Genomic DNA, 12,716 nt, shown 5'->3' with positions numbered 1-12,716 from the left:
AGAAGCCTTTCGGATGAGAGGTGAAACGTCTTCAAGAATCTTCAAGCAAGTCCAGTTGCTCTCTTTTACCACCCACAGTTTACCATGACCTGGATGACTGAGAATCTTCACAGACATGTTTTTTTTAAATCTGTTTATAGGTACAGTTAATGTTATGGAATGCCAGTGAAATAAGTTAACGCTTCTTATTATTCATGTTATTAGGGCTATAAACACTCCTTCCCTCAGTGGTCTTTCTTTTGAGACCACAAAGCACAACATATTCTCTCCTGAACAGCTTTACCTCTGACTGTACAAATGATACTGAAGGACTGTACTGTAATTTTCAGAAAAACAAACAAAAAGACAAAAAAATAGTCATCCTACACGTCATTAAACTGACATCATGATGGTTTGTTATATGCCATCATATATGATGACTGACAGCTCAAGTGGCATGTTTACGTGATGCTATAATTATAGTTTAATGTCGAAATATAACTTGCATATAACTCTATAACGACTAAAACTTGAAGGTACACAGATCAAATAGAGCAAAGTGTCGTCTGAACTGTAAGCATTTACACGATGCATTCCAATGGAACTGGCCGTCTAATCGGGTTGGACTCACGTGACACAATCCAACCGGTTTTCCCGCGATGCGATGTGTAATGGCGAGTCTCCATGCACATTAACGGTGTTAAGATCACACTTGGCACTCAGAAGAACATCAGCAATCTCCAAACAGCCAGAGAATGCTGCCCAGTGCAAACAGATATTCTCCTCCTATCAAGATAAAACACCGCACTCTAAAATAATGCCCCGATGTAACAGGAAGTAAATAATATCTCAAAGATGACTTGTAATAAAGCTAATAGGTGTAATGAATTTAAATATAAATCTAGTTCGAGTGGTGTTTTCACCAAGATACGTTTGGTATCCGTCATTACCTCGCCTGTGACAGAGTAAGGTATTGTAATCAGTGCGGTTTGTTCGCTTGTGTGTCTGTTAACAATCGAGCGTCTAGACGGTTGCACGGAATGACTTCAAATTTTCAGGGTAGGTGGGCAATGGTCTGTAGATTACCTGAATACATTTTGGGGGTAATTGCGTCAGGGTCACCGGAAAGATCAACCTTTCGGTCAAAATAACATTTTCCATTACATCTCAAAAACGGTTGCCGATAGACAGATGTTTACTATTATGAGCATATAAGAACTCCCATATGGCCTTTCATTTGGCACCATGGTCTTTGACCTTGAGTGACCCTGAAAGGTCAAACTTAAGGTCACGGATTTTCAGAGGGCTGTAACTTGAAAACGGTTGATGGTAGACAGATATTTACCCTTATCAACTTCTACGAAGTGCCATACGGGCGTTCATTTGGCACCATGATCTTTGACCTTGAGTGACCCTGAAAGGTCAAACTTAAGGTCACGGATTTTCAGAGGGCTGTAACTTGAAAACGGTTGATGATGGACAGATATTTACCACTAATCAACTTATAGGAAGTGCCGTATGGGCTTTTATTTGGCACCATGACTTTGAATGACTCTGAAAGGTCAAACTCAAGGTCATGGATTTTCATAGGACTATAACCTGACAGCTGATGATTGAGAAATATTACCATTAATCAACATATAGGTATAAAATAAGTGCTGCTGGGCGAGGTTTGTTTTGTCTGGCAACACTTGTTTCTTACGCTACGTTCACACTGCAAGGCTTAATGCTCAATTCCGATTTTTTTGTGAAATCCGATTTTTTTGTGAGGTCGTTCACATTAACAAATATATGCGACTTGTATGTGATCCTCAGTATGAACGAAAAGCGACCTAAAAGTGTTCCGCATGCGCATTGCAGGATACGACGACGTCACACGCAGTGAGCATGGCCAGTGTTTACGGAAGTAAAACCGCCCGGTTGCGGTATGACCCATCCAATCTAGCTTGAATAGCTGTATCCCCCCAAATGGAAATCAGCTCCCTAACCTCTGCATCCTTCCATTGAGAAGATTCAGAACCTTCACAGCCCGAAGCGTCCCTCGCATTGATGTCATGCGCAGGAGCGCAGATACGTTTTTTGAACTGGGGGGGACAAAAAACTGGGGGGGACAAAGCTGCCAGCAAACCAACCCCAACACCGATATGCCTGTCAAACTTGTTGTTAGTAACCATAGCAACCAAGCTCGAGCTCGCAACCTGTGCAGTCTGCGCAGCTCAACCAACCGAATATCAGTCTTTGTTTTATGTGAGTTGTTGCAACTATGTATACACTGCTGTGCACCTCAATAAACCGAATGGTAATTAGTCTTTTGATTTTTCCGTGAGGTTTGCCTTATGCAAAGAAAGACAGCATAGACGTTTTTTCCTCCCTATAAGTGGGGGGGACCGAACGAGGTGAATTTAAATCTGGGTGGGACGAGTCCCCCCCTCTATCTGCGCCCGTGATTATGCGCCATGTTGTTGTAACTTTTTTTGAGAGACCCGCCGCCTACTTCAGCGCAGAATAGTGACGTTTGTGGCTTGTTGATGACGTGTAAGTCGAATGAATGCGACCTGGCGGTTCAGACTGAAGTCGCATATGAAAAGAGCGGATAGGAATCGGAATTAGGACCACATATCCAAACGGCCTGGGTCGGATTTGAAAAAATCGGATCTGTGTCGTTCATATTGTCAATAAAAGATCGGATACAGGTCACATATGGGCGAAAAGATCGGATTTGAGTCACTTCAGCCTGCAGTGTGAACGTAGCCTTAAAATACGAGGATAATGTAGCTAACAAGTAATAGAAGATTAACTCACTAAACAACATTCCAGTGATATGGCGGGTGAACAGAAAAAAGTGATTACCCAATATGACTACTCCATAACATTACATAGCAAAATTCTTGAAATGTGATTTTTTTTTTCTGATTTGAAGATCAATTCCACACCGACCTTGTCTCTGATGTTAGGATCAGCACTTTTAGATAGCAGCAGCTTGACCAGCTCGATGTGCTTGTACTCTGTCGCCCAAATCATTGCTGTCCAGCCACCGTCATCCTGCAGACAAGAACACAGCTGCAGGACTGCCAGATCCCCAACTACAAGTCTAAAGACTAGAACCTGATATGTCCATGGTGGGAAATGCACAAACATTGATCTCCTCTTTACCTGACAGTTAATGTCCATAAGGCCTGAAAACAGCAAGTGTTTTACGATATTTATATGTCCAGCCTTAGCAGCAAGGTGGAGACACGAAGAGCCTTCAGCATCCTAAAAACATGGCCGAATGAAAAGAAGAGTTTTATGGTTTTATTCATTCCAAATGTTTAATAAGAAACATGCAGAGCTATTTCGGCAGGCATATAGAGATAGATGGAAACCTGGAGAGACAGAAAGGTACAGAGACAGACAAACACAGAGACAGATACATAAACAGGCAGATGTACAGTACTGTGGAAATGTCTTGGGCACATGTAAAGAAATGCTGTAGACCAAAAATGGCTTACAAAAAATAATGAAATTAAAATGTTTCAACATGGGGCCGTCATCCGGGGACCCGGGTTCGATTCCGACCCGAGGTCATTTCCCGATCCCTCCCCGTCTCTCTCTCTCCTGCTCATTTCCTGTCTCTACACTGTCCTATCCAATAAAGGTGAAAAAAAGCCCCCCCAAAAATGTTTCAACATTTAAAAAAAATCCTATAAACAGTAAGCAGTAAGCCATAATAAATGAAACAGTCAATAGTTGGTGTGAGACGACCCTTTGCTTTTAAAAAAAAAAGGAGCCTCAGGTACAATGAGTGCAGTTTGATAAGGAAATGAGCTGTAGGTTTTACTGAGCATCTTACAGAACCAGCCACAGTTCTTCTGGACACTTTGACTGTCACACTCGGTTCTTAATTTTGCACCAAAACCCAGCAGCCTTCATTATGATTTTTTTTTAAATCTGAAAAGTGCCCTCTTATGGAATATGCTGCTCAGATACAAACTTTTTTTTCCCCTGTAACATTTAATTTTGTGCTAGAAAACGAACGTTTGGAAATCCAAAATGTTTTTGTACTGACTTGAAAATGTAAGTCATAAAATAGAAAAATTTATAACAAAGCTTGTATGAAAAAAAATAGGATGCCCAAGACTTTTGTACAGTATATAGTGATATATGTATATATCAGTAGGCATATCAGACACTCGCTGACCGTGCTGTGAAAATTGTCCATGCAGACGCTCATTGAAGTTTCCAAATCCGTCATTGCTTAACTCTCGAATATTTTCTATCGTGAATACCATCATTAAAAAGCTTATAATGTCATTAAGATCTGTTCAGTACTTTGGGAGGAACGGCAGGTTGAAGTTGGTACAACAGAGTACACTCTCTGCTCGCGGGACGTCGGGAAACTGCCGGTGCTTTTCTTTTTGAGTCACGGGAAAGTACTCAGGCTCTCTCTCTCCTGATCAGTTTCTAACTGGATTACTCGTGAATACCAATCAGATAACTTTTATAGGGATGTTCTCTCGCTCTCACTGTTTCTGATGAAGTATTCAGCAAAATTCTCCGTCAGCTAGTTATGATTCACGGGAGACTTTGAAGCGAGTTTTTGTAGCTTTACCTACTTATTTTTTCAAATCAAACTGTAAATAATATTTTAGAATATTACTGGAGTTGTTTTGATGAAAAATATTGAGATCATAGTGGTTGGAATGAGATTTTATAGGGGCGGCACGGTGGTGTAGTGGTTAGCACGGTCGCCTCACAGCAAGAAGGTTCTGGGTTCGAACCCAGTGGCCGGCGAGGGCCTTTCTGTGTGGAGTTTCCATGTTCTCCCCGTGTCTGCGTGGGTTTCCTCCGGGTGCTCCGGTTTCTCCCACAGTCTAAAGACATGCGGTTGGGTTAATATGGGGCAGCCTTAGGCTGAGGTGCCCTTGAGCGAGGCACCTAACTCCCAACTGCTCCCCGGGCGCTGTTAGCATGGCTGCCCACTTCTCTGGGTATGTGTGTGTGCTCACTGCTCACGTGTGTGCGCGGTCACAGCTTCAGATGGGTTAAATGCAGAGAGGAAATTTCACAAGTGTGTGATGAATAAAGTTGTGCTTTCTTTCTTTCTAAAAAACCAGAAGTCAGAAACACGAGTGTCAATTTCAATTCAATTAATTGGAATTGTTTATTGGATCCTGCAGTTTTTTTTTTTTCGAGGTTCACCTTGAAAACTGTGAATATTACTCGAAATAATCATTTATATTCTTTCATATAAAAACACTAGCCGGTCCTACTTAGAAATACAAAGGCCTATAGAGCACAAAGAGGGTAACAGAAATAATTTATGTTTTTATTGAGTATACCAATTTAACATTTGACCCAATTAGCATAATTAATACCAATTAAAAGCTAATTTTCATAATTTGTTTTTACTAATGTTTCGAACTTTGTATTCCGTATACAACCATCTATGTGCCTGCCAATTTCCATGTAAATATCTTGGAAAAATAGAAAAGTTATCAACAAAAAACAATTGATCTCATTCATTAATGAGGCCCATTTTGGACCATGTTATCCTCATACAGAATATTACGGCTGTTTTCTAAAAATTACACCATTTCGTCAATCTTTGATTTGTAATATCTCAAGAAGGGATAAACATCTTTTAATTCTGTAAAAAGGATGTTGTTCTGCATTCAATTCTGAATTCAATGAGAGCAATTTGGATTGAATTTTCGCCTGATATGCCTAATATTAGAGGGAAGCAAACGGAGAGAAAGATAGAATATAAACCGCAAGGTGTAGCTTATGGACCTTGTTGGAAATGATGGCTCCAGCTCTCAGTAGGTAGCATACTGTTTCCAGCTGATTGTTCTCACAGGCATCCATCAGAGGCGTGCGCTGGTCTTCATCGCATATGTCCAGGTTTGCACCAGCCTGACACGCAAACAGTAAACAACCCCATCTTAAACGTGTAAATAAAACTCCAGATGGTTAGGGTTAAAGCATGTGGTTAAGATTAATCCACTAAACATGAGGTGCACTACTGCTGACCTGGACTAACATGTGGCAGACCTCCTGATGTCCGGCCTCAGCTGCTGCATGGAGAGGCGTACGTTTGCTTTGGCTCTCCATCTTAAAATTTGGGTCAATTCCATCCACTGGAAAAATCCGAGAAAAACATCTGCTTCATACCAGTGATTGGAATGAAGGATATAAAAGGCTCTGTGGCTGAGTAAGGACGCAACATCTTACCGAGCATCATTAAGACTTTCTGCAGCTCTCCCTGCTTAGCAGAGATGTACAGCTGTTTAGGGTGAAAGCGAAGCTTCTTGGGCCTGAAAAGGAGAAAACCCAACAGGCATAGTGTCGATCATGAATATATGCCTAATTATGAATTAAATGAGCGAAAACCTTATCAGCCTTATACTTTTGCCAAACACGGCACAAGCGCAATACATCGTTACAAATTAAAAACGTGTGACAAATGGTGTTTAAATGACTATTTTTCTTACTTCTCAGCATCCAGTGCTAGCAAAATGGTTTCTAGAGTCTCCTTAGCAGGTGCTAGAGGGGGTCCAGCCCCAGCTCCTGCACCCATATTCTCTGGCCTGTTGGCTTCTGGGGTAAGTGATCCATTCTCAGCTTCAGAAGGTCTGGATAAAGTGCTGTCTACGCTCTCTTCTCCAAATAACGAGAGGCGAGACGGCCTAAAATCATACACACATTGCACATCGTGTATCAGTCTTTTAGTCAGGTTGTAGAGAAATGTTCTCACAGGTCACATCAAATTAAAAATTCCCACCAGATTTAGAAACATGCTGGTTTTCTTCAGACATAAATAACAAATCGGCCTAAAATTACTAAGCACTTTCCAGGGTGCAGCTCGTTTACATTTGGTGATGCCCACAAACCTCCATAAAAGTCAAACTTCACAAACCTGAAAATATCAGATATTATTCTATCCACATTCACTGGATATGAGCAGTCGTGCGCTCTGATTGGCTACTCTACTACTAGGCTATCAGCTCATATACCGTGAGCAGAGGAAAACAAAATGGCGGAGCGTGTTGCTGAACCTACCAAGGACGAAATAAAAACTCTACTCAAAAACAAAACCCCAAAAAATACCCCCCCCCCCAAAAAAAAGTATTTGAGGGTAAGAATGCATCTTTTTTTTTCAAGAATTATTATTATAGAATTTTTCACAAATTGCTACTGTCATTTCACCAGTTTGTTTACATTCTAAGCGGAAATTATTTTGTCAGACATTTTGTATAAAAAAAAGTTTTTATTTATCGAATTTGCAAAAAAAAAATAAAACTCAGTTTCTCAAAATCCAGTGAATGTGGATAGAATAAAACCGTTATTCCACTCAATCTCGTCATACATGACTTACAGCCAACTCAGCACTACACGCCTCGTTGGCTATAAGCTCATGTACGACCCGATTTCGTGGAATAACTTAATTATATCCCTCATCAAAAAAATTCCCATCTAGGGATTGGCCAAGGATGGTTCACGGGACCTAAAATAGTTCCACCATTGATTAAGCAATGTATCCCATGATGTCCAAAATAAAATTAAAAAAAACTGGATATGGTGTGAGTCAGTCATGGTATATCTTGGATATACCATGAACTGATATCACAATTCCGAGCTATACGTCCGACTCGAGTCACAGCTGTGGCTCTGCGAGCATTTCTGTGTGTATATCTACATATGATCATGCCTAGAGAGGCAGGTGATAGCATTTTACATTGCACATGCGCAGGTCAAAGGTCGCTCCGACGTAAACAACAAACATGGCTGCCTCCGATGAGTTTATGCCGAGATTCAATCTTAACACTTTTAGTTTGGAATGTTTTGATGAGGGATATAAATCAAATATACAGGTAGTCGTCGACTTACGACTGCGTTTGGTTACAACTGACCGGTCGTAAACCGATCTGGTCGTAAGTCGGCCTATGTTAAATGAACGTAAGTATATTGTGATGTGTAATGATATTGTAATCATCTTAGTCTTATTTTATCAACATTTTATTTCATTACCTTGGCTCATTATTTGGTTTAAGTCAAACACTGCATACTACACTGCGTACAGTACAATTCGTTTAATATGTGAAAAACAAAAAATACGAAATACAGGTGTGAAAAATAGAAAACATTTTAGTTTGAAACATACCAAAATACAAATGTAAAACATAGCAAAATACAACATTTAGTGACCGCTGGCATCACTGGCGCTTGGCTGCGGGTCGTCTACGTCATCATCAGCTGTTGCAGCGCTAGGGCTAGCGGGAGGATTTGCTCGTTTCATAAACCAGGAACTGGGGCGGAAACTGTATGATGGAGTGCGCGAGGGAGAAGTGCATTTTGGCGGGTTTTGAACATATTTTGGGCTGGAAAACGTCAGCAGTATCTGGCAACACTGCGAGGGGCGCTGCCGGGAGCTGCGGCAGAAACTGTCGTACGCTCAGCTAGCTCAGCTGGGAAACACTTGCCAGTCATAACCAGACGGTCGTAAAGTCGATCGATCGCAAGTTGCCGACTACCTGTACATACTATGCACTGAGAGGCGCTGGGAATTATGGATTCTCTTCGGTGACTGGAATAGTACTATTTTCTTCAGGGCTGTGCTCGAGAATCCATAATTTCAACCGAAGCCTTTCAGTGCATGGTATATTAGATTACACCTACACCTCATCACCACGTGACTAGTGTTTGATGCAATTTTTACTTCAAATGAAAGCTAAACACCATTCTAAAGTGCACATATATATACACACACATACCCTTCAGTGGTGGTGTCTGCCTTGCCCTCTGAAGTCCCTGGAGTGCTGGGGCTCTGGCTCTCGGGCACTGTAGAGGTGGTGTCTGCTTTGGCAATGGTGACCTCTTTGGCCTTGCTGACCTCCTCGCCGCAGTGTGGACAGAAGCTCTGACCTTTCAGCACCGACGCACAGTGCCGATGAAAGCGGTGAGAGATGTTCACCTCTGGCAGGCACTCCATGAAGGTTCCCTGTAGTAAGGGAACGTTGTGCTTTCAGAAACTTTATTTCGGCTTCTTGCGAGATCTCCAACAACAGTGGAGGAATGAATAAACGTTCATCTTCAGCTCAAAGCTACAGGAACACTCACCGCCCTACAGAAGTAGCCACAGCCAGGGCAGCACTGATGTTTGATCATTGCTGTGCGATGCTCCTCACACAGCACCAGCAGCTGCACAGAGTTCGATGGCCTCATCATCTCATGCTTCAGCACTGCGCTTTGACAACGACTCAGCTGTACAGGAATAAAGATGGAGTGTACTCTGATCATGCAGCTCAAATGTAAAGCCTTTTTTTGCTTATCTGATACGGTCAACTTGCAATACTTGAACGACTAAATTCACGTCAAAGTGGAGAATGCTTTTCATATCTATTACGCACAAGAGTGCTCTGAGAGCACAATATCCCCCGCTGGCAACTATGCTATAACTCTGGTAAGATGTGACTGAATTGAATGAAATTGCAACATGCGTATTACCGACATATAGCAAAGAACCCTGTCGAGTTTTGTGAAATCCCTCCAAAAATTGTGAGAGGAGTTGACTTCAGAAGGTGAGCACCCTTCCCGGGACGGACATTGCCACAACATAATCCCCCTTCAGGCCTTTCGGCCAGTGGGGGATATTACTTTTTTGCCAAATTACATGAAATTCCTCCAAAGATTGTGAGGGAAGTTGATTTCAGAAAGCAAGCACACCCTCATGAAATTGTCAAAGTACAAGTTATTTAATCAAGGGTTAAAACTCTGGTCAAATTTTCACAAACGAAATTAAATCGCAATATGCGTATTACCGTCATATAACAAGGCCTTTTGCGAAGCTTCAAGAAATTCATCCAAATATTGTGAGAGGAGTTGATGTCAGAAGGCGAGCACACCTTCATGAAATTTTGAAGGTACAAGGTTGTTAATCAAGGGCCACGACTGTTAAAATGCGACCGAGTTTAATGAAATTACAATATGCGTGCTACCAACATACAACAATGCCTTCTAGCAAGTTTGGTGAAATTCCTACACAAATTGTGTGAGGAGCTGATTTCAGAAGGAAAACACACTCATGAAATTGTCACCAAGTATAATTTTGTTAATCAAGGGCTGTAACTCTGGTAAAATGCGACTGAATTTAACGAAATTACAATATGCGTAGTACCGACATATAACAAAGAATCCTGCCAAGTTTCGTGAAATTCCTCCAAAAGTTGTGAGAGGAGTTGATTTCAGAAGGTGAGCACCCTTCCCGGGACGGACATTGCCACAACATAATCCCCCTTCAGGCCTTTCGGCCAGTGGGGGATATTACTTTTTTGCCAAATTACATGAAATTCCTCCAAAGATTGTGAGGGAAGTTGATTTCAGAAAGCAAGCACACCCTCATGAAATTGTCAAAGTACAAGTTATTTAATCAAGGGTCAAAACTCTGGTCAAATTTTCACAAATGAAATTAAATCGCAATATGCGTATTACCGTCATATGACAAGGCCTTTTGCGAAGCTTCAAGAAATTCATCCAAATATTGTGAGAGGAGTTGATGTCAGAAGGCAAGCACCCCTTCATGAAATTTTGAAGGCACAAAGTTGTTAATCAAGGGCCATGACTGTTAAAATCCGACCGAATTTAATGAAATTACAATATGCGTGCTACCAACATACAACAATGCCTTCTACCAAGTTTGGTGAAATTCCTACACAAATTGTGTGAGGAGTTGATTTCAGAAGCAAAACACACTCATGAAATTGTCACCAAGTATAATTTTGTTAATCAAGGGCTGTAACTCTGGTAAAATGCGACTGAATTTAACAAAATTACAATATGCGTAGTACCGACATACAACAAAGAATCCTGCCAAGTTTCGTGAAATTCCTCCAAAAATTGTGAGAGGAGTTGATTTCAGAAGGTGGGCGCCCTTTCCTGGGACGGACGGATATCACCACGACATAATCCTCCTTCGGGCCTTTCGGCCAGCGGGGGATAACAATGGTGTCGAATTCTGGATTTTGATTAGTCAGAAGGTGTTGATGAATTTCCTAACACAGCACCTCTGACAGTAGTTCAGATCATCACGGACAGACATAAATTCTTTATTATATAGTGCAAGTTAGTGACTTGTTTTGCGTGTTCTCACCTGTCCATCCACACTCTCGGTGGCCATGCACTTCCTGTCAGCCAGAGTAAGGATCTCTCGGCTCTTGGGTGTCTCTATGCGGCAGCTACACAGCGGAAGCTCCTGCACCATGTCTGCTGCTGAACTCTGTGCTGTGCTCGAGGCATCTACACACCATGTGCCTTATTTAAAAAGGATTTAAATTTATCTACAGTTTATAATTAGTTTTTCTTCAGTGTAAATGCTTAAATGGCCTTCAATGCATCTGATTATTAAAATAATAATCTGAACAAAAATTTTTACATCAAATGAAAACTGTTAACCAGGTCTCCCAAGTCAATTTTAAATTTGACAGACATTCAATTCGCCGATATCCTTAACACTTTCATTTGAAAGCTTTAGTGGAAGCAAATAAAATATATGAAAACTTGTGACTTTACACTATTTACCCTTATTTACAGAGTATTAGACTGGCAACAAATTATGGTATATTGGGGTAGGAAAAAAAAAGCCCTTGAACACAGGTGGTGGTATTCACCACCACCAGAGGGCATCTTTTCCTCTTTGTCCTGAGAGCACTCCAGTGATGAGTCATCATCAACAGGAGAACAATATCTAAAAATCGTAACAGTATTCATTTTCAACTTCCGACTAGAAAACAACAAAGGAAACACCCATCAACTTGCAATTTCAATGTCCTTAGCCCCAAGTTAAGTCTATCGTGTCATACCAACACCGTCAAGTCTCACCCGTGCTTTCATTGTTCATCAAGGCATCCTGGGCTTTCAGGTTAAGTGACTCTAATGGAACCTCTGTGTACTCTTTGTCCTGGTCAGGAGGGGCAGGGACAGGAGCAGGAGTTTGGGCTGAAATCTCTAACCGAGCGTGGGCGTGCATACCTAAATATGGAAGACCGGAGATAGAGAGAACTCAACACCATTTGAAAACAACTGAGGGAAAATACCAGACCCTTCCCTGGTTGAGTTTAGTCATAAATCAGTCCCTGGTTGGAACTAAACCAATCCAGCTGTGGTTCTTTGGCAGCTATGGAAGGAAGGTAACACCCCTAGCATGAAGACTGGGGATCATTGGCTTAAAGTAACTTCATCTAACAGAAGGATTTATGCCCTTACAACCTACAGCGCAAGCATTATGTTCGAGTTACCTTTGGCCTCTTGGTTACTTCTCTGACTAATGATCTTCTTACCTGGTCAGTGACTTGTGGTGGACAGCTTTCTCTAGACAGGGTCACTGCTGTGCCGTATCTTTGCCTAAAGCATTTTGGAAACTCAGGAAATGTATGTGGTTCTCTGATTGGATGAGACCCAAAAACAATCTACATTTTGTGGAAACCCAACATTGCTTATCACCCTTGGAACACAATCTGCACAGTGAAGGCTGGTGGTGGCGGCATCGTGTTGAGAATTAAACTGGAGTTCTTTGGTTTCTTCTCTGACCCTCCTTATTGGTCACTGACTTTTAGTGGACAGCCTCCTCTTATTCTTCGCAATTTCAGTAATGGCATTAATGGTGCTCTGTGGGATGTTGAAAGTCTGGGATATTTTTAATAACTAAACCCTAATTGAACCTTGTACTTGGTCTTCCTGATGCTGTTTGTTTAGGTATGTTC

The 12,716-nt window shown here is 41.5% G+C and overlaps 1 protein-coding gene across 1 annotated transcript in view; it reads right to left on the bottom strand.

The window, feature by feature from the left end:
• The window catches only part of ehmt1b (euchromatic histone-lysine N-methyltransferase 1b), a 66,045-nt gene that overhangs the window by 23,268 nt on the left and 30,061 nt on the right, over positions 1-12,716 (bottom strand). Inside the window, 11 exon segments of the mRNA XM_060935525.1 lie at positions 611-765; positions 2,917-3,021; positions 3,133-3,234; positions 5,752-5,874; positions 5,992-6,098; positions 6,193-6,275; positions 6,453-6,647; positions 8,733-8,959; positions 9,079-9,222; positions 11,108-11,253; positions 11,836-11,985. Coding sequence (XP_060791508.1) covers positions 611-765; positions 2,917-3,021; positions 3,133-3,234; positions 5,752-5,874; positions 5,992-6,098; positions 6,193-6,275; positions 6,453-6,647; positions 8,733-8,959; positions 9,079-9,222; positions 11,108-11,253; positions 11,836-11,985 — 1,537 coding nt within the window.

The sequence above is a fragment of the Neoarius graeffei genome, chromosome 12, assembly GCF_027579695.1.
Source record: "Neoarius graeffei isolate fNeoGra1 chromosome 12, fNeoGra1.pri, whole genome shotgun sequence".
NCBI classification, from domain to species: Eukaryota; Metazoa; Chordata; class Actinopteri; order Siluriformes; family Ariidae; genus Neoarius; species Neoarius graeffei.
This window is presented reverse-complemented; position numbering and strand designations above follow the sequence as displayed.